Here is a 21,653-nt window from a genome sequence, read left to right as displayed (position 1 = left end):
ACAGGAGAAGCCACCTCAATGAGAAGCCCACGCCCCGCAACGAAGAGTAGCCCCTGCTCGCCGCAACTAGAGAAAGCCTGCATGCAGCTACAAAGATCCAGCACGGCCAAAAAAAGAGAAGAACTGTGTAAATGACAGAAGCCATAAGTAGAGACTTAAACAAAATAGAGGTTTATTTCTCTATCATATAAAAAAATTCCAGAGGTCAAAGGTCCACAGTGTCATCAGGGACCTGGGCTCCTCCTACCTTTTTCTTCTCTCATTCTTAGCCTGTGACTTCCAGACTCACTGTCACCTCATGAGCCAAGAGAGTTGCTGGAGCCCCAGCAATCACATCAGCATTCCAGGCAAGAAGCAAGGAGCAGGTGGAGGAAGAATATGAAAAAAGCACATGCCAGCTGTCTATCCCCCTTTTCATAAATTCTGTAATACTTGATAACTTCTGCTTACAACTCGTTGGCCAGAACTTAATCACGTGGCCCTATTTAGCGGCAAGAGAAGCTTGGAAATGTAGTGTTATAACTGTGTACATTGCCACACTGTAAAAAATCCAGGATTTGTTAGTAGAAGAAGGGGAGAATGGATATTAGGTAGGCAAGTAGACAATAAAACACTATGTCTTCTTTCCTTGCATATTAGGACAACTGGCCTTTCCGCAGGACGACTTTAAGGGCCCACTTTTGAAAAATATAGGCAATTTTAACACACCTGCTATTTTGTTTTATAGACTTCACTTGTTACGATCCTAAGCCACCAACGGTTACAGTTTAATATGACAGAAGAGTAATAAAAAAGCAGCAGACTGATCTTTTTATATCTAAAATCTAATTTAAAAGAATTTTTTAAGGAGAAGAGTAAACTCCTTGAAGAATAAATTTCAGGTCTCTGTGGCTCTCCCCTTAGATTGTAATTCAATTCAGGCTTTGCCCAGATCCTGCTATGTGCCGGACATGGTGTAGAAGCAGGGGATAAAAGGAGGGCTGCGTGGCGCCCACCCACGGGGTGCTTGCTCTCTGGTAGGTGATACATGGGTGTGAAATGGCCTGAGATAGTGCCTGGGTTCCTTCCTGATTAGATTAGGTGAGGAAAGAGACTGGTTAGGTTGGGTGGGGAAATCACTCATATTCCTGACAGATCCAGTGGAGGAGAATTCCGGTCCTATGATGCTCCACGCGGGCTGTACAGACCTTCATTAGCAGCTGCAGCTCTTCTCAGTGACTCAGGTTTGGGGGCAATTTTCTGGGTCTCCTGAAATCACTCAGTGATTTGCATGGGGCTCTTGAATTCTGAGAATATTTCACCTTTTAGATTTCGTACGAAGCAAAACTCTTAAAAGATGGAAAAAAAAAAAAAGAAATCCTTGTTTTGCCCTCAATCTTTGGATCATTAAAAGCGTGTGTAATGAGATGTTCTAAAGGGACTCACCGGCTCCGTTTCAGTCATGGGTCCAGTCTTGGGAGGCCACCATTCCCAGCTCCACGGGGACAAACATGCGAAGGAGGGGTCAAGTGACTGCTTTGCATCCATCAGCTCAATAACTACTCTGAGAGAGAAAAAGGTGCATCACATTTGAGACGAGGGAAGAATGCTTTTCAGGGGTCATTGTCCCATGAGTATCGCCCCCACGTGGAGGAGCGGGGACTTGCTTCCCCTTACCGCCAGCTGGCTGAAGGGATCTTTACGTAAAGAGCTCAAGAGGGCAACACAGGTGCCCCAGGGCCCCGTGCAACTCCCGCCTGAGAAATCGAAAGGTGGAGAAGGGACGCCTGGCTAAAGCACCCCCTGGCAGTGACATTCTTTCCGTGAGAGCAGGTTCAAGGTGGGAGCTTCTAGGGACCAGGTGTGCGTCTGGGAGAGTCTTTGATCTTCCCAATAGATCGCCTGGAGGGGAAAAGAGACCTCAGAGGAAGAGGTCTGATCTCCAGGGACTGGGGATGGAATTACAAATAACAAAAAGCCAGCCAGAGAAGGCATTTTCACAGGAGTCAAAAGAACAGCAGGTGTCAGCTCTTCCCTGTTGAAATTTCCAAAGACCCTTCAAAGTGCCTGGTGTGATAAGCTTTGAATATCTGCTGAGCCCAGGTAAACCTCACCTGTCACTTTCTCGTGTCTTCTTCCTGCAGTTCGAGAGCAGGCAGAGGCCACAGCTAGCAACCGGAGGGCCGCCAGGTAGAAAAACGGTACCCTAGCCCCTCCCCTCCAGGAGCTGGGGGCAGGGAAAAGCTGTAACTCTGGGGTTCTGACTATGATATGGGACTAGACATTTTAAATCCTGGCTGGAGAGAGAGGCTGAGAAAGTCAGATCTCATCCAAGATTTCGGTTTCAGATTTCATCCAGAGGTGGAGTAAGCGTCCCAGCAGGTTTGAACCGGCAGTGGGGCGAGATGAAGTTGTGTCTTTTGCACCGAATGAGTCCCACTTGTTCAAGGTAGCAGCTACATGTGAAAGCTTTAAAAACATCTCAGGGTTAATCTCCCAGTTGCAGCAAAGCACAATAAGGCATTAATTAGGGCTCCATTTACACTTCCTGCTTCACCTCTAAGCACCTGTTTATGGGGAGCTGGTTCTTCTAATGGCTGCACTCATTCCTGTTCTATTTGTAACTCGGATTTCTTTAAGTATCTGGGAGCCATGCTCTAATATTAGCCAACTTTCTGGAACTTAATACAGATAAACTCATTTGGGGGTCTCATCCATGTGGCACTTCATTTAGAAGAATTAGGAGAACGTCATTAGCCTGTTACCCGATTGCATGGGTTCTAAGAATGAAGTATTTCAGAGACACTGGCACGTGTTGGAGTTTCATATGCCTTTTACTTTGTAATGGGGACTCACATACTCAACATTCTCCTACACTGGACTGGTGTTGATATCAAGGCAAAGTGTCTGATTTTAGCTAACACATAATTACCTTTTACAATAAAATTGCAGCTGGACAGTTGAGGAGGCGTTGAGAGGGATACAGAAGTAGAAGCGAGAACTGGGCCCTTGAAGAGGTTTTTGCTATGTGGACATTGGCTGCTGTCCCAGGTCTGAAAAGTGTCAGTCTTGGGGATAAACTTCTGTGTGTCTAGCACTTCCCATACAAAGGTCAAAGGATGACTGACTTGTTCTAATCCCAGGGCACAGGGGAGACAGGCGGGCAGGGTATCCTGGGCTAAATGATACTGCACAAGCCAGACGCCTCTCAGATCCTCATCCACGGGATGCTGCCCCGATGTGACTTTCTTTTTTCTTTTCAGTATTTTCTTTTATTGTGATAAAGCACACACAACATAAAGTTCACCACTTTAATCATTTTAAGTGCACCGTTCAGTGGCATTAAGTATTCACAGTGCCGAGTAACCGTCACCACCATCCATTGCCACAACTTTTTTCATCTTCCCAAAGAGAAACTCTGTACCCAGTAAACACCGACTCCCATTTCTCCCCTCCCCCAGCCCCTGGCAACCAGCATTCTACTTTCTGTCTCTATGAATGCGCCAGTTTTAGGCATCACAAATAAATGGAACCGTACAACATTTGTCCTTTGGTGTCTGGCTTCTTTCACTTAGCATAATGTTTTCAAGGTTCATCCATGTTGTCGCATGTATCAGAATTTCGTTCCTTTTCGTGGCTGAATAATATCTCATGGTGTGGACGTACCACATTTCGTTTATCTGTTCATCTGTTCACTGATACTTGGGTTGTTTCCACCTTCTGACTATTGTGAATAATGCTTCTACGAATGTTGGTGAACAAGTATCTGGGTCCCAGCTTTCAGTGCTTTTCGGTATGTAACTAGGAATGGAATTGCTGGATCATATAGTAATTCTGTGTCTAACTTTCTGAGGAACCTCTAACCCGTTTTCCCACACTCCCACAAGCAGTGCATGAGCGTTCCGATTTCTTCACGTCCTCCCCAACACTTGTTATTTTCCCTTTTTTGTTTGGTTGTTTAAGTACAGCCATCCCAGTGGGTGCGAAGTGGTGTCTCATCGTGGTTTGACTCGCGTTTCTCTAATGACTAATGACGTTGAGCATCTTCTTATGTGCTTTTTGGTCATTTCCATATCTTCTTTAGAAAAATGTCGGTTCAAATCCGTTGCCCATTTTTGAATTGGGTTGTTTGGTTTCTTTTGTTGCTGAATTGTGGCGGTTCTTTATGTATTCTAAACACTACAAATTTACGAATATTTTCTCCTATTCTGTGGGTTATCTTTTCACTCTCTAGGGTCCTTCGATGCACAATCAAATGGGGCTTTTTGCATACGTTGAAAAAAAAGTTGATTTGACAAAGATCTGACAGCTGACAGCTATGTCATGTCAATTAATTCAGCCATTTAACCCACAAGTGTGTATTAAGGAGACCCTCGTTCTGGGGTTTATGTTCACAAGATATAGTCGCCGCTAGACAGCTCCCCTTCGAAGCATTTATAGTCTAGTTAACAAGTCACTTCCCGTAACACAGAGAGGCTGAAAAACACCCACAGTGGACGTTGGCAACTGACATGCGATCATTTCAAATGTGTGAATTCCAAACGGATGTGACAGGAAGTGCCCCCGCACCAAGGGAGGTTGGTCGGGTAAAGCCACACAACTCCGCATCACCTGCCCCAAACCGCACGATCACATTTACCACCAGCAATCGATATTGCCATCCTCACAGTACGGCACCTGGACCGTATGCCATACGCTGTATGGCATCTAAGCTAGCAAGAACTTGAGAACATTAACTTTAGGTGTTACGGCATTCCCAGATCAGTTGGTCCCTAACCAGGTCAAGATTATTATATTCTGGGGAAAGAGCTCCTTTGTAGCTTTGAAACATATAAATACATCAGCAGTCCCACCTTTCATGGAGGCTACATCATCAAAATTACAGGAACAGGGTTTCCCTGGTGGCGCAGTGGTTGAGAGTCCGCCTGCCGATGCAGGGGACACAGGTTCGTGCCCCAGTCCGGGAAGATCCCACATGCCGTGGAGCGGCTGGGCCCGTGAGCCATGGTCACTGGGCCTGCGCGTCCGGAGCCTGTGCTCTGCAGCGGGAGAGGCCACAACAGTGAGAGGCCCGCGTACCGCAAAATAAATAAATAAATAAATAAATAAAAATTACAGGAACATTTTTTATTGAGTGCCTAATTTATGTCATGGGTGCTCTGTTTTCTTAATCTTGATTTTAAAATAATAATAATAATAAAAGTTATTTACTGTTATATATCATTGAGTTTAACAGAAGTAGATCTTACAAAACCAAAAAGTTAAAAGGCAGTCATTTATATAATCAAAGGAGTCTGTAGCTTTGAAAGCCCTCATCTTAAATTCTTATGAAGAGGTTTTCTGGCACAGATAAGATGGGTTTATAGAAGCATTAAATCTCTGGACAGGGCTTCCCTGGTGGCTCAGTGGTTGAAAATCTGCCTGCCAACGCAGGGGACACGGGTTCGAGCACCAGTCTGGGAAGATCCCACATGCCACGGAGCAACTAAGCCCGTGCGCCACAGCTACTGAGCCTGTGCGTCTGGAGCCTGTGCTCTGCAACAAGAGAGGCCGCGATAGTGAGAGGCCCGTGCACTGCGATGAAGAGTGGCCCCCGCTCGCGCAACTAGAGAAAGCCCTCCCACAGAAACGAAGACCCAACACAGCCAAAATTAAAAATAAATTAATTAAAAAAAACATCTCTGGACAATATCAGCAGAGACCCTCATCACGAGTCCTGGGCCTTGGACAAGTGAAAGCCAATCAGAAATCATGGTTGCTGAAATGGTGATACAAGTACATGAGGGAAATATTGTATCTGAATTACATGTTGTTTTCCAGCAACATTTTTGTTACTTAAGGCAAGGTACACTCATATTTCAGGGAGCCTAATGGCACTGACTTAACTTGCCAACTGTCCCTACTTGAAACCTCGCTCCCCTATGAGAGTTTAAGCTCCTTGAGGGTAGCTGTGTCTCCTGGACCCTCAAAAACTTGCTTGAGAGGGACTTCCCTGGCGGTCCAGTAAGACTCCACACTTCCACTGCAGGGGGCATGGGTTCGATTCCTGGTCAGGGAACTGAGATCCCTCATGCCGTGCAGTGCGGCCAAAATAAATAAATAATAAAGTATTAAAAAAAAAAAAAGACTTGCTTGAGAGTGGGGGGACCAATTGCTTAAGCCAAAAGGCCAAGCAGCATCCTTGATTATTCCTCCTCCCTTGTCACCTACGTCTAACGCATCAGCAAATCCCATCAATTTCCTCTCCGGAAGCCTCTCTTCACGGAATACAGATGTCCCTTGTATGTCAACCATGTGTTTCTGATCCTTTGACATCCGGGGCTTGCTGACTCTGGAGGGACTGCCCCTCCCAGGGCTAGCCAATTCCTAGAAATAGTCTGTGATTCACTCTGGCGCAAAAAGTGCCTTTCATATGCAAACAAACCCATCCGGATCCCTAAGCTCCAACCTCCTTCTTTATCAGGCTCTCAGACTCAGGGCCACTATCTACCTGTCCTAATCACCCTGGACCAGATACAGCCAACTAGGGGACAGCCCCTTTGCCCCGGAGCCTGCTGAAACTCTTCAAACTGGCCAATCCTAAGCCTGCTGACCCTGCCTTGCCCTTGGAAACCACTATAAAGGCCCTTGTACACATTTTCCCTCACTCCCTCTGCCTCCTGGCTGACCCTGGTGCATCCCCACATGGCCCTGCGTGGGCGGCAGGGCGTGCCCACTCTTCTTGGGAACTGGAACAAACTACCTTCTCAATGGCAGTCATCTCCTGATCTGTTGGCCTTGCCGTACCTGGATAGTAATAACATCTACATTTTAATACATCCTGGAGTTGTGCCCCTAGCCTGTCTGGACCCTACAATAACCCCCACCCACTCAATGTGCTTCTCCTCCAGGCCTGCAGCCCAGAAGCCCAGGGACTTTCCAAAATGAAAACGGATTGTGTCCTCTTCTTTAAAATTCCCTAGGGGCTTCCACTACAAATTAGAATGAAATCCACATTCCTTTCCGTAGCCTGGAAGGCACCACGTGTCCCAGCGTCTACAACCTGTTCTTAGGTCTCCCCTTGCTCAGTGCTCCAGCCACACTGGCCTCCTTTCAGCTCTGCAGAGATGCCAAACTATTTCCTGCCTTGGGGCCTTTGTACGTGCTGTTCTCTCTGCCTGGAACACTCTTTCCCTAGCTTTTGTGTGATTGGCCCTTTTCCCTCTAGTCTCAGTCAAATATCACCCCTGGAGAGGCCTTCCTTAACTGTACAGTCAGACATCCTGTTCCATTATTCTGTTTTATTTTCTTCATCACACTTGTCACTCTGTAATTATTCTTTTGCTGCTTTATGGTCCATCTCTCTACCACACACCCCGACATGGAGTAGAACATAAGCTCCTTGAGAACGGGAGCCTTGTTCATGGCTGTGTTCCCTGAGCCTAGACAGCCTGGCATGTCGTACTGGATGAATGAATGAGGGGTACCTTACCTGTGTTTCCAGGACTGGAGAGGGGAGTGGCAGGGGCTGAGGAGTAAGGAGTTGTCCCCTGCTGTGACCCTGCAGCCACTTGGAAGCTGCTGGCTCACCAGAGGCTCCCCAGTTCCTGGCCTCTTATCAGGCTACTGCACTGTCAGGGCTGAGAGAGACAGACAGTGCCTGCTTCCTGGAGAAGCCAACGGGAAGCCAGCCTGTGTCTCGTGAGGTTCTGCTGACCAGCACATTTCCCCTGCAAGGGTGCCTTCTCCTTCCGCAGACCCCAGGTTCATCTGTCCCCTGCTCCAGAAGCTTGGCTGTCCCCAGGCTGCGTCTCCACTTGGCCCAAAGGATATGATGCAGCTTTTGCCGGTGCAGAGATGTCTGGGGTGGCTGCCAGCACTTTTATCTTTTCATTTCATCTGCCAGCCAAGAGCTTTCCCCTGCTTTTGCCTCTTGAAGCTTAAGGCAAGAAATGTTGACCTTGAATACAGGTGCTTCTTCATTTGTTACTCAAGGTCCCCTGTCCTGTTTCACATCCAAGCCAGCTGCTCCCCAATCTTCTCTCTTCCTTTCCCTTGACCCACCATGTTCCCTGGCAGCCTCAAAAAAAAATTTGGGATTTTTTTCCCTGAGATCTGGTTCAGGCAGTAGGAGCACTGCTAGTTTGCCCCCTTTGCTCAAGGGTACCAAGGCACCTCTTTAGACTGTGGCCAAGTGGCCGCTTGGAGGAAACATTTCCAGAGTCATGCACAGAGTGAAGGGGACTCCAACCCCTGAACTTGGGGGCATTCATCTGACAAACATTTTTTGGCCATACTGAGTGGGACCTGAGAGGAGAGTCAAGGAGCCAGGTCCCTGCCCGGCTGCCTCCATAGCTGGAAGTGGGTGGTTGCTGCTTGCCAGGCATTGGTCTGCTGGGGCCTGTCTTACTGGACCAGGGAGGGACTTTGGTCATGTCAGTGTTGCATAGAAATCCAAGCATATGTGTTTGGGGCACATTATGCGACAGTTCAACAAAGCATTCTGGGACAACTGGATAGTCACATGCAAAAGAATAAAGTTGGGGGACTTCCCTGGTGGCGCAGTGGTTGGGAATTTGCCTGCCAGTGCAGGGGACACGGGTCCGAGCCCTAGTCCGGGAAGATCTCACATGCCATGGAGCAACTAGGCCTGTGCGCCACAACTGCTGGGCCTGCGCTCTAGAGCCCGCGAGCCACAACCACTGAAGCCCGTGCGCCTAGAGCCCGTGCTCTGCAACAAAGACAAGCCACCCCAGTGAGGAGCCTGTGCACCACAACGAAGAGTAGTCCCTCCTCGCCCCAACTGGAGAAAGCCTATGTGCAGCAACGAGGACCCAATGCAGCCAAAAATAAATTAATAAATTAAAAAAAAAAAGAATAAAGTTGGACCTCCTACCTCTCACATCATACACAAAAATTAACCAAAAATGAATCAAAAGCCTAAACATACGAGGTAAAACAAACTCTTAGAAGAAAATGCAAGCATAAATTTTCATGATATTGGATTAGGCAAAGCCTTCTTAGATATGATTCCAAAAGCACAAGCAACAAAAGAAAAAATAGATAAACTGGACATCAGAATAAAAAATTCTTACGCTACAAAAGACACCATCAAGAAAGTGAAAAGACAACCCACAGAATGGGAGAAAATTTTTGCAAATCTGGTAAGGGGCCTGTATCTAGAATATATAAAGAATTCTAACAACTCAATAGTAAAAAGATAACTCACTTGAAAAATGGGCAAATAATCTGACTAGATATTTCTCCAGAGAAGATATACAGTCAGCCAATAAGCACCTGAAAAGATGCTCAATGCCATGAGCCATCAGGAAAATGCAAATCAAAAAAACACAATCAGATCCACTTCACACCCACAAGGATGGCTAGAATCAAAAAGTCAGATAATAACAAGTGTTGGCGAGGATGTGAGAAATAGGATCATCCATTGTTGGTGGGAATGCAGACTGGTGCAGCCACTGTGGAAAATAATCTGGCAGTTGCTCAAAAAGTTAAACACAGAGTTACCATATGACCCAGCAATTCCACTCCTAGGTATATACCCAAGAGAACGAAAACATTATGTCCGCATAAAAACAGGTATATGTTCATAGCAGCATTATTCATTATAGCTCAAAAGTGAAAATAACCCAAATGTCCATGAACCGATGAATGGATAAACAAAATGTGGTATATCTGTACAATCAAATGTTATTTAGCAATAAAAAGGAATGAAGCACTGATACATACTACAACATGGATGAACCTTGAAAACATTATGTAGATACACATTATATATATGTGTCTATCTAACATACTATATATACACAAAAGGCCACATATTATAGGATTCCATTTATATGAAACGTACAGCATAGGCAAATCCATAGAGACAGAAAGTAGATTAGTGGTTCCCTAGGACTGGGAGTGTTCAGGGAAAATAGGGAGCAAGTGCTAATAGGTACATGGTTTCTTGTTGGGGCGATTAAAATGTTTTTTTCTTTTGAGGTACATGGGACTCTCACTGCTGTGGCCTCTCCCGTTGCGGAGCACAGGCTCCAGACGCGCAGGCCCAGCGGTCGTGGCTCACGGGCCCAGCCGCTCCGCGGCATGTGGGATCTTCCCAGACTGGGGCACGAACCCGTGTCCCCTGCATCGGCAGGCGGGCTCTCAACTACTGCACCACCAGCAAAGCCCAATTAAAATGTTTTTAATTGATTGTGGTGATCGTTGCACAACTCTGTGGCTATATTAAAAAACAATGAATAGTACACTTTAAATAGATGAATTGTGTATAATGTGAATTATATCTCAGTAAAGCTATTACCAAAAAAATCATGTGATAAAGATCCTGGACAATCAAGAGAGTCTGAGAGTCTGGAAATTTATAATCTGTGGTAGGCAGAATAATGACTCCCTGAAGATGTCCAGGCCCTAATGTCTGGAACCTGTGAGTATGTCAGCTTATATGGCAAAAGGGACTTTGTAGCTGTGATTAAACACATGGAGTCTGAGATGGGGAGATGATCCTGGTTTGCATAAGTGTGCCCAGTCTAATCATGAGTCCTTAAAAGCAGAGGTCCTTTCCCAGATGCATTAGAGAGGTGAACCTAAAAATAATGATGAGAGATACAAATCACTTGACCTGCCATTGCTGGCTATGAAGATTGAGGAAGGAGGCCACAAGCCAGGGAATGTGCTAGCTTCTAGAAGCTGGGAATGGCCCTCAGCTGATAGCCAGCAAGGGAACAGGGATCTCAGTCCTAAAACCACAAGGATCTGAATTCTGCCAACACCCAGATGAGCAAGAAAAGGGCTCCCCTTGAGAGGAACACAGCAGCCCTGCCACCCCTTGGTTTTAGTTCGGTGAGACCCACATCAGACTTCTGACCTAAAGGGCTGTAAGATAATATATTTGCTTTGTTTGAGCCACTAAATGGTAGTCAACTGTTATGGCCACCATAGAAACCAATATGTAGCTACTTTATGTAGACTTTATGAAGCTAATCTTAAAAAAAAGAGAGAGAGAGAGAAAGAGAGAGAGAGTGCTGGGCTTTCTCATGCCTGGGGATGAAAAGATGTGCTGGTGGTTGAAAATCCATGACACCTGTTCTTTCCTCCCCACCCTGTACAAAGAGCAGAGTGAAGAAGTAGAACTGACTTAGTGACTGCTGCCCCAAAATAGAAACTGCAACATGATTTTATTTCTAACTCCACTGCCCTCTCTTGTGAGTCATTCGTCTCTCCAGGTCTCACTTTCCACATCTGGGAAGCAGGCTGAATTAACCCTGACTTCTGCCTACCCCACAGTTTAGGAAGACAAAAAAAGTCAGCTTCAAACAGAGCTCCAGGGCACTCCTTGCAGACACAGTTCAGGTCACGGGACACCCTCCATCACCACCACAGGGCATCACTCCTTTCTTCCGGCTTCCTTCGGAGGGTTTTGGGCATACCTGGTCCGATGGGATATGGAGTACCTTGTGATGTGGCATAACCTGTGACGTGGCATATCTTGTGATGTGGCCTTGTAGCTGCTGTTAGCAAAGAAATGAGAAAAGCTTTAGGTATGCAAAGGTGCTAAAGCTCATCATAAAGCCCCGTGGACAAGCTTTGAGATTTTTGGTTTTAGGGGGCAATGCTCTCACACCTGGATGAAACCAAATTGTTTTCATGATGGAAAGAAAGCAAAGTAATGGTCCAGATCAGACTAGAAGGTACAGAGTCAGGAAGAGACTGAGATAAGGACTAAGAGTGAGGGAGGAGGGTAGAGAAATGAAAACATCTCAACTATGTGTGGGCATGGAAGTACTGGCAGGGAGAACAGCTGTGGCACCCTAGGCTCATTTCATGTCACTCCCCAGTCCCCACCCCACTGACACCTAAGTGGACACATGCATGTTCTTAATAAGCTGGTTACTGCTGACTTGGCTTTGGAATGTTTTGAGAGGTGCCCTCGAGGTAACGGATGTTGGCTGTACAGGGATCTGGGAAACGTCCCCACCGCTCATATCAGTCTCTGAGCACTACCTTCTCCCATCTGTGCCTCCTTTGGCCCCAGTTTACATGCTACGCGAGTGCACAGTGCACCCAGGGTTACGAACATGGGAAGGGCTCTTGGCCAAGTCCTGGCATCGTCCAGCATGGTTTGGCTGGCCGCTGCCCTAGACCCTCCCACCCACTTCCAGCTATGCAGGCAGCCGGGCAGGGACCTGGCTCCTTGACTCTCCTCTCAGGTCCCACCCAGTATGGCCAAATCCTTGCTGAGGCCCAGCAGCTCCGTGCAGGCCCCCAGATGGCCCCCGGCTTTGATTACAGTGGAGCCCAGCCCCCCTTGGCTCCCCAGGCTTCCTGGAACCCTCTTGCTTAATATCCTGTGTGGTAATCACGCCTGTTGGCCCTACTTAGTTCTGCTGGCCACTGCCAAGTTCCTTCTGCTAGTTCCTGACATTCCTACCTCTAATGGAACCTTCATGGAATCAAAAGCTGCTAAAAGTCTTCTTTCTCTGGTCAGAATGCCCTCTGTTGGGTGGTCAAGCGCTCTGCAGCACAGGTGACCAGGTATTCTCCTGTCTCTGGGATGGGAGGAAGGTGGGTCTGAAGAAGGGACAGAGCTAAGATGCTCAGGAGTAGGGATGAGACCGTCCAGGAGGTGGTCCTGGGTGGCCTGGCTGGTCAAGGTAGCAGCAGCCCTGCCTTATTTAACTCAAGGTCACCCAGGGTCTGCTGAGAAGCAGGAAGGAGCAGCAGCTTCTCTGATGGCTGCGGCCCCACAGGGGGCACTGACCACGCTGTAGGGCTGGGAGGAAAGTGGGCATGAACGTGAGAGTGAGGGTCAGGTACTGCATGATAATGGAGAAGAGTGGGGCAGAGGACAGGCATACCACCCACTGAGTGCTCAGAGAGGTAGCTCACCCTGTCATCTCTTTATAACCTCACCATCACCCCGCAGAGAAGGCCTTTTGCCCATCCACGATCTTGCTAATAAAGCCACACAGGTGCAAGCTACCACTTCCTGGGCACTTATCACAGGTTAGTGTCTTCAAGGTCACACGAGTGTAGTCAGAGAGCTGAAGCTGTCTGGTGGAGACACGGCCCATAGCCTGCTCTCCCACCCGTAAATCACTACTTCTGGATATTAAAAATGGGACGCACCAAGCCGCTCGTTCCATAGATGGAGAAAAGCGAGGTCAAGTGACCTGTTCCAGGTCCCACAGCTTGTGCCAGATCGTGGGCAACCCGGCTCCTCGACACAACCACTTCCGTCGGCCCTCCTGTGGCCGAGAAGGCGGCCTCTACGATGCACAAGAGAACCCAAGGCGACAGAGAAGGGTCCGCTCACTTCGTTCTTAAGTCCAGCCCATCCACGGGAACCAAGGAATCATGTGGGAGGGCCCAGACCCCGACCCCGACCCCGACCCCGTACCCCTACCCCTACCCCCAGCGACCGGAGCTAGGGGGCGTGGTCTCGCCTGCGCCTCCGCCGCCCGCCCCTGGTTCGGCCCCACTGCGCGCGCCCCTCGCCTGGTCCCACTGCGCGTGCGCGTCCCTGACTCGGGGGGGCCCTTCTGCGCGCGCGCGCGCGCGCCGAGGCCGCAGGGGTCTGAGGCCAAGGTCCCGCGGCTGCAGCGCCCTCGCGGACAGTGACGAGTCTCGGGTTGGGCCGGGAAGGGTCGGTCGGGCCGGACCTGGCCTCGCGCCCTCCCCGTTCGCCGCCCCCGGCGTCGCTGGCGAAACCCGAGCGCGCGTCAGGCGCGGGGCCGCGTGACGCGCCCCTGCTAGGGTGGGCCCGGCGGGCGGAAGCGGATGCGTGGGGCCCCTGCCTGGCCTGAGCTCGGCCCACAGCACTGGGCGCCCTGCGCAGCCCCCGACGTTTCCCGGAGAAGCGGCCGGCTCTGACGGGCGAGATGAAGTAAGCTGCATCCCCCGCTTTCTCTCCGGCTCCTTTGGCCGCAGGAATTATTTACAGCCGGAGGGTGACCGCGTGCTCGCGCCCAGCCGAACCCGCAGGCCCGGGAGGCCGGCCCCTCGTGGCTGTGAAATCCTTGGGCGTTCAGTCGGGAAGAGTCACCCCAGACACCACCCACCCGCCCGAATTCCCTTCTCCGCCTTCCTTCCGCGAAATAAATTATTGTTCGCTTCTGCCTCCGTAGATCCCCTGACGCGGCAGTTGTGTTTGGTGGCGGGTGGGGAGGAGGCAGCCAGGCGCGGTCGAGGCTGGTCCGGAGGGGCCGGCGGCATCCCCTTTCCTAGGCCTTCTGCAGTTCAGTTCAGTGAGAGGAGGAACTTGCGGCTTCCCCACTCCCCCACCCCGGAATCTGCTTAATCTTTGGCATTAGCGCTCAGGTTTCGATCAGCGTTTCAAACACATCCATCCAGTGAATGGTTTTGCAGAAGTAAACCTATCTGGGTCTCTGAAAATCTGCTCACTCAAACTTGAATGTGTAGCTGGAAGTGAGAAATTCTGGAAAAATCATAAGCCGAAATTGCTTGTCCCCCAACCCTCTGTCCCCACCCCCCACCAGGCCCGTAGCTCGTGAAAGGTAGCCAATGAGGGAAACCTGGGTAGACCAGGTGTATTTTTTTTCCATGTATATATTTTTTATTTTTATAGATCTTTATTGGAGTATAATTGCTTCACAATACTGTGTTAGTTTCTGCAGTTTCTGCTGTACAACAAAGTGAATCAGCCATATGTATACATATATCCCCATATCCCCTCCCTCTTGAGCCTCCCTCCCACCCTCCCTATCCCAGCCCTCTAGGTCCTCGCAGAGCACAGAGCTGATCTCCCTGTCTATGCTGCTGCTTCCCACTAGCCATCTATTTTACATTTGTGTCAATGCCACTCTCACTTCACCCCAGCTTCCCCCCCCGCACCCCGTGTCCTCAAGTCCACTCTCTATGTCTGCGTCTTTATTCCTGCCCTGCCACTAGGTTCATCAGTACCATTTTTTTTTTTAGATTCCATATATATGTGTTAGCATACGGTATTTGTTTTTCCCTTTCTGACTTACTTCACTCTGTATGACAGACTCTAGGTCCATCCACCTCACTACAAATAACTCAATTTCGTTCCTTTTTATGGCTGAGTGATATTCCATTGTATGTATGTGCCACATCTTTATCCATTCATCTGTCAATGGACATTTAGGTTGCTTCCATGTCCTGGCTATTGTAAACAGAGCTGCAGTGAACATTGGGGTACATGTGTCTTTTTGAATTATGGTTTTCTCAGGGTATATGTCCAGTAGTGGGATTGCTGGGTCATATGGTAGTTCTATTTTTAGTTTTTTAAGGAACCGCCATACTGTTCTACATAGTGGCTGTATCAATTTACATTCCCACCAACAGTCCAAGAGGGTTCCCTTTTCTCCACACCCTCTCCAGCACTTATTGTTTCTAGATTTTTTGATAATGGCCATTCTGACCAGCATGAGGTGATACCTCACTGTAGTTTTGATTTGCATTTCTCTAATAATTAGTGATGTTGAGCATCTTTTCATGTGCCTCTTGACCATCTGTATGTCTTCTTTGGTGAAATGTCTATTTAGGTCTTCCGCCCATTTTTTAATTGGACTGTTTGTTTTTTTGATATTGAGCTCCATGAGCTGTTTGTTTATTTTGGAGATTAATCCTTTGTCTGTTGTTTCATTCGCAAATATTTTCTCCCGTTCTGAGGGTTGTCTTTTCGTCTTGTTTATGGTTTCCTTTGCTGTGCAAAATCTTTTAAGTTTAATTAGGTCCCATTTGTTTATTTTTGTTTTTATTTTCATTACTCTAGGAGGTGGGCCAAAAAAGATCTTGCTGTGGTTTATGTCAAAGAGTGTTTTTCCTGTGTTTTCCTATAAGAGTTTTTTTTTTTTAAATATATATATTTATTTATTTATTTTTGGCTCCATTGGGTCTTCGTTGCTGTGCACGGGCTTTCTCTAGTTGCGGCGAGCGGGGGCTACTCTTCGTTGCAGTGCGTGGGCTTGTCATTAGGGTGGCTTCTCTTGTTGCGGAGCACAGGCTCTAGGTGCGACATCTTCAGTAGTTGTGGCACGCGGGCTCAGTAGTTGTGGCTCATGGGCTCTAGCACGCAGGCTTAGTAGTTGTGGCACAAGGGCTTAGTGGCTCCTCGGCATGTGGGATCTTCCCTGACCAGGGCTCGAACCCGTGTCTTCTGCATTGGCAGGCAGATTCTTAACCACTGTGCCACCAGGGAAGTCTTCTTCTAAGAGTTTTGTAGTGTCTGGTCTTACATTTAGGTCTTTAATCCATTTGGAGTTTATTTTTGTGTATGGTGTTAGGTAGTGTTCTAATTTCATTCTTTTACATGTAGCTGTCCAGTTTTCCCAGCACCACTTACTGAAGAGGCTGTCTTTTCTCCGTTGTATGTTCTTGCCTCTTTTGTTGTAAATTAGGTGACCATATGTGCGTGGGTCTATCTCTGGGCTTTCTATCTTGTACCATTGATCTATATTTCTGCTTTTATGCCAGTACCATACTGTCTTGATTACTGTAGCTTTGTAGTATAGTTTGAAGTCGGCGAGCCTGATTCCTCCCTCTCTGTTTTTCTTTCTCAAGATTGCTTTGGCTATTTGGGGACTTTTGTGTTTCCATATGAATTGTAAACTTTTTTGTTCTAATTCTGTGAAGAATGCCATTGGTAGTTTGATAGGGATTGCATTGAATCTGTAGATTTCTTGGGTAGTATAGTCATTTTCACAATATTGATTCTTCCAATCCAAGAATATGGTATATTTCTCCATCTGTTTATGTCATCTTTGATTTCTTTCATCAGTGTTTTATAGTTTTCTGAGTGCACATCTTTTGCCTTCTTAGATAGGTTTATTCCTAGGTATATTATTCTTTCTGTTGTGATCATAAATGGGATTGTTTCCTTAATTTCTCTTTCTGATTTTTCATTGTTAGTGTATAGGAATGTCAGAGATTTCTGTGCATTAATTTTGTATCCTGCAACCTTACCAAATTCATTGATTAGTTCTAGTAGTTTTCTGGTGGCATCTTTAGGATTCTGTGTGTATAGTATCATGTCATCTGCAAACAGTGACAGTTTTACTTCTTTTCCAGTTTCTATTCCTTTTATTTCTTTTTCCTCTCTGATTGCCATGGCTAGGACTTCCAAAACTATGTTGAATAAGAGTGGCAAGAGTGGAATCCTTGTCTTGTTCCTGATCATGTGGAAATGCTTTCAGTTTTTCACCACTGAGTATGATGTTTGCTGTGGGTTTGTCATATATGGCCTTTATTGTGTGGAGGTAGGTTCCCTTTATGCCTATTTTCAGGAGAGTTTTTATCATAAATGGGTGTTGAATTTTGCCAAAAGCTTTTTCTGCATCTATTGAGATGATCATTGATTTGTTAATGTGCTGTATCACATTGATTGATTTGTGTATATTGAAGAATCCTTGCATCCCTGGGATAAATGCCACTTGATCATGGTGTATGAGCCTTTTAATATGTTATTGGATTCTGTTTGCTAGTATTTTTGGATTCTGTTTGCTAGGATTTTTACATCTTTGTTGTAAACAAAAAAATGTTGAACATTTTTACATCTATGTTCATCAGTAATATTGGTGTATAATTTTCTTTTTTTGTGGTATCTTCTTTTGGCTTTTGGTATCAGGGAGATGGTGGCTTCATAGAATGAATTAGGGAGTGTTCCTCCCTCTGCAATTTTTTGGAAGAGTTTGAGAAGGATCAGTGTTAGCTCTCCTCTAAATGTTTGGTAGAGTTCGCCTGTGAAGCCATCTGGTCCTGGACTTCTGTTTCTTGGAAGATTTTTAGTTACAGTTTCAATTTCATTACTTCTGATAGGTCTGTTTATATTTTCTAATTCTTCCTGGTTCAGTCTTGGAAAATTGTCCCTTTCCAAGAATTTGTCCATTTCTTTGTGGTTGTGCATTTTATTGGCATATACTTGATTGTAGTAGTCCCTTATAATCCTTTGTATTTCTGCAGTGTCAGTTGTGATTTCTCCTTTTTCATTTCTAATTTTATTGATTTGCGTCCTCTCCCTCTTTTTCTTGTTGAGGCTGGCTAAGGGTTTATCAATTTTTGTTTATCTTCTCAGAGAACCAGCTTTTAGTTTTATGATCTTTGCTATTGTTTTCTTCGTTTCTATTTCATTTATTTCTGCTCTGATCTTTATGACTTCTTTCCTTCTATTGACTTTGGGTTTTCTTTGTTCTTCTTTCTCTAGTTGCTTTAGGTGTAGGGTTGGATTGTTTATTTGAGATTTTTCTTGTTTCTTGAGGTGAGATTGAATTGCTATAAACTTCTCTCTTAGAATTGTTTTTGCTGTGTCCCATAAGTTTTGGGTTGTCGTGTTTTCGTTGTCATTTGTTTCTGTGTATTTTTTAATTTCTTCTTCGATTTCTTCAGTGATCTCTTGGTTATTTAGTAGTGCACTGTTTAGCCTCCATGTATTTGTGTTTTTTTCAGTTTTTTTCCTGTAATTGATTTCCAATCTCATAGCGTTGTGGTGAAAAAAGTTGCTTGATACGATTTCAATTTTCTTAAATTTTCTGAGGCTTGATTTGTGACCCAAGATGTGATCTATCCTGAAGAATGTTCCATGTGCACTTGAGAAGAAAGTGTATTTTGCCACTTTTGGGTGGAATGTTCTATAAATATCAATTAAATCTGTCTGGTCTATTGTGTCATTTAAAGCTTGTGTTTCCTTATTTATTTTCTGTTTGGATGATCTGTCCATTTGTGTAAGTGGGGTGTTAAAGTCCCCCACTGTTACTGTGTTATTGTCGATTTCCCCTTTCATGGTTGTTAGCATTTGCCTTATGTATTGAGGTGCTCCTATGTTGGGTGCCTAAACATTTGTAATTGTTAATATCTTCTTTTTGGATTGATCCCTTGATCATTATGTAGTGTCCTTCCTTATCTATTGTGACAGTATTTTAAAGTCTATTTAATCTGATACGAGTATTGCTACTCCAGCTTTCTTTTGATTTCCATTTGCATGGAATATCTTTTTCCACCCCCCCTTCACTTTCAGTCTGTATGTTTCCCTAGGTCTGAAGTGGGTCTCTTGTAGACAGCATATAGATGGGTCTTGTTTTTGGATCTATTCAGCCAGTCTGTATCTTTTGGTTGGGGCATTTAATCCATTTACATTCAAGGTTATTATTGATATGTATGTTCCTATTACCATTTTCTTCATTGTTTTTGTGGGTCTTTTTCTTCTCTTATGTTTCCTGCCTAGAGAAGTTCCTTTAGCATTTGTTGTAAAGCTGGTTTGGTGGTGCTGAATTCTCTGAGCTTTTGCTTATATGAAAAGCTTTTGATTCCTCTGTTGAATCTGAATGAGATCCTTGCTGGGTAGAGTAATCTTGGTTGTAGGTTTTTCTCTTTCATCACTTTAAGTATATCCTGCTACTCCCTTCTGGCCTGCAGAGTTTCCACTGAAAAATCAGCCGATAACCTTATGGGATTCCTTTGTATGTTATTTTGTGGTTTTCCCTTGCTGCTTTTAATATTTTTTCTTTGAAGTTAATTTTTGTTAGTTTGATTAATATGTCTTGGTGTGTTTTTCCTAGGGATTATCCTGTATGGGACTCTCTGTGCTTCCTGGACTTGGGTGACTATTTCCTTTCCCATGTTAGGGAACTTTTCCATTATAATCCCTTCAAATATTTTCTCAGACCCTTTCTTTTTCTCTTCTTCTTCTGGGACCCCTGTAATTCGAATGTTGGTGTGTTTAGTGTTGTCCCAGAGGTCTCTGAGATTGTCTTCAATTCTTTTCATTCTTTTTTCTTTATTCTGCTCCTCAGCAGTTATTTCTGCCTTTTTGTCTTACAGCTCACTTATTCGTTCTTCTCCCTCTGTTATTCTGTTATGGATTCCTTCTAGGGTATTTTTCATTTCAGTTATTGTGTTGTTCATCTCTGTTTGTTTGTTCTTTAGTTCTTCTAGATCTTTGTTAAACATTTCTTGTATTTTCTCAATCCATGCCTCCATTCTATTTCTGAGATTCTGGATCATCTTTACTATCATTACTCTGAATTCTTTTTCAGGTAGATTGCCTATTTCCTTTTCATTTATTTGATCTTGTAGGATTTTACCTTGCTCCTTCATCTATGACATATTTTTTTGCCATCTCATTTTTTTTTTTTTATGAGTTGGATTGTGTTGTGTTCCTGTCGTACTGGTTGTTTGGCCTGAGGCTTCCAACACTGGAGCTTGTAGGCTGGTGTGTAGAGCTGGTCTTGGTGCTGAGATGAGGAGCTCCGGGAGACCTCACTCTGATGAATATTCCCTAGGGTCTGAGGTTCTCTGTTTGTCCAGTGGTTCATATTTGGAGCTCCCATCTCAGGAGCTTTGGCCCAACACCTGGCTCGTGAACCAAGGTCCAGCACTCCGTGTTGGGTGGCAAAAAAAAAAAAAAAGAGAGAACAATAACAAAGTAAAAAAATTAGACTAGGAAATGAACAGATATGTTAGAAAGAATATAAAAATAAAAATATAGATGAAACAACAACCGGAAGGTAAAACAGAACTGTAGTAGTAAAAAAGAGGAGGAAAAAAAAAAAGGTGGAAAAGACCTTGGCTGTGGAGGGCAGGGCCTAAGCAGGGGCGGGGTTTGGGTGGTGGGCGGGGCCTATGCTTAGGACCACAAGGCTGGAAAAGGCCCCGGGAGGTGTGGGGGTGGGGCTTAGGCTCAGTGGAACAGAAGGGACCCAGGCGTGCCTCCCGCCTCTAGTCTCAGGGGGCGGGGGAACCCCACCTGGGAGCCCAGAATGCTTCCCAGGGTCGAGTGGGTGGGGCCAACACCCTCTGCTCCTCTCCCACTCCCGCTCCTCCGGTCATGGAGGGCCCCTCCCGCCTGCCTTTCCTGTTCTCCTCCGGCCTCCCTCCGACGCCCCCAGGACAAATGGGGCCCTGAGGGGGCCTCTGAGGGCGGGCGTAGGACCCAGCCCAATAACTGGGCAGGCTTCCCCAGCCGACTGGGCAGAGGAAATGCTGGGCGTACTCCCCCCTGATCTGAGCCCCCAAGGGTCCCTCCAGGCGTGGGGACCCCTCTCAGCCACCCCCCCCCGCCAGGGGTGCCCTCCGGCCTCCAATTCTCCTCCCTGCACAGTACCCCCAAGTCCTACCGGTTCGTTTGGGGGTTCCTCCTGTCTCCTTGGGCGTCGAGGTCCCCCACCAGCATCCAGCAGGCTGAGTGTGTTTTAAATTATGTTGTACATTTTCTACAGTGATCAGCTTATGAGGCTAATCTTTTGGCAAGTTTTAGGAGCACCTGAGATAAAAAGGCTCAATGTTTGGCATGCACAGAGCTCATTTTTAGGCAGTATTTTGTGTACATGTTTCTTTGAGGTACATAACTGCTCAGCAAATAACCACTCCAGGCAAACATTCAAAGTTATTTTTATCCCAAGACTAGAATTTACTAAGTGACTCTTATTGTCAGATGGTTTTAGGCTGTTTAAAAGGGAAACAGTCAAATCTGTGGGCACAGGGAAACCAGGAGGCACCTTTGGTCCTCTGTGGCCCACCCACTTCTCACTTTATTGATGGAACGAGGCAGAATGTCACTGCTTGTTGCCAGATTCCACCATGGACTCTGCCAGGCCCTAACCCACGGACAGAGCAGGATGTCTGGTTTTGCTTTTTGTTGCCCTGAGCGGGGAGCTGGGTGGCTCTCTGTCTAGGAGACCTCTTACCACCATTACCTC

The 21,653-nt window shown here is 46.2% G+C and overlaps 1 protein-coding gene across 1 annotated transcript in view; it reads left to right on the top strand.

The window, feature by feature from the left end:
- The first annotated feature begins 13,588 nt into the window (after positions 1–13,588).
- Positions 13,589–21,653, top strand: part of H6PD (hexose-6-phosphate dehydrogenase/glucose 1-dehydrogenase) — a 38,516-nt gene continuing 30,451 nt past the window's right edge. Inside the window, exon 1 of the mRNA XM_089901843.1 lies at positions 13,589–13,864. Within this exon, the coding sequence (XP_089757969.1) occupies positions 13,860–13,864 (5 nt within the window). The 5' untranslated portion in view covers positions 13,589–13,859. The remainder of the gene's footprint in view (positions 13,865–21,653) is intronic.

This window comes from Delphinapterus leucas, chromosome 1, assembly GCF_059928025.1.
Source record: "Delphinapterus leucas isolate spDelLeu-1000000601 "Yukka" chromosome 1, BTC_Dleu_Yukka2, whole genome shotgun sequence".
In the NCBI taxonomy this organism is placed as follows: domain Eukaryota; kingdom Metazoa; phylum Chordata; class Mammalia; order Artiodactyla; family Monodontidae; genus Delphinapterus; species Delphinapterus leucas.
Note: the sequence above shows the minus strand (reverse complement) of the source record. Positions and strands in the feature narration are given on the sequence as shown.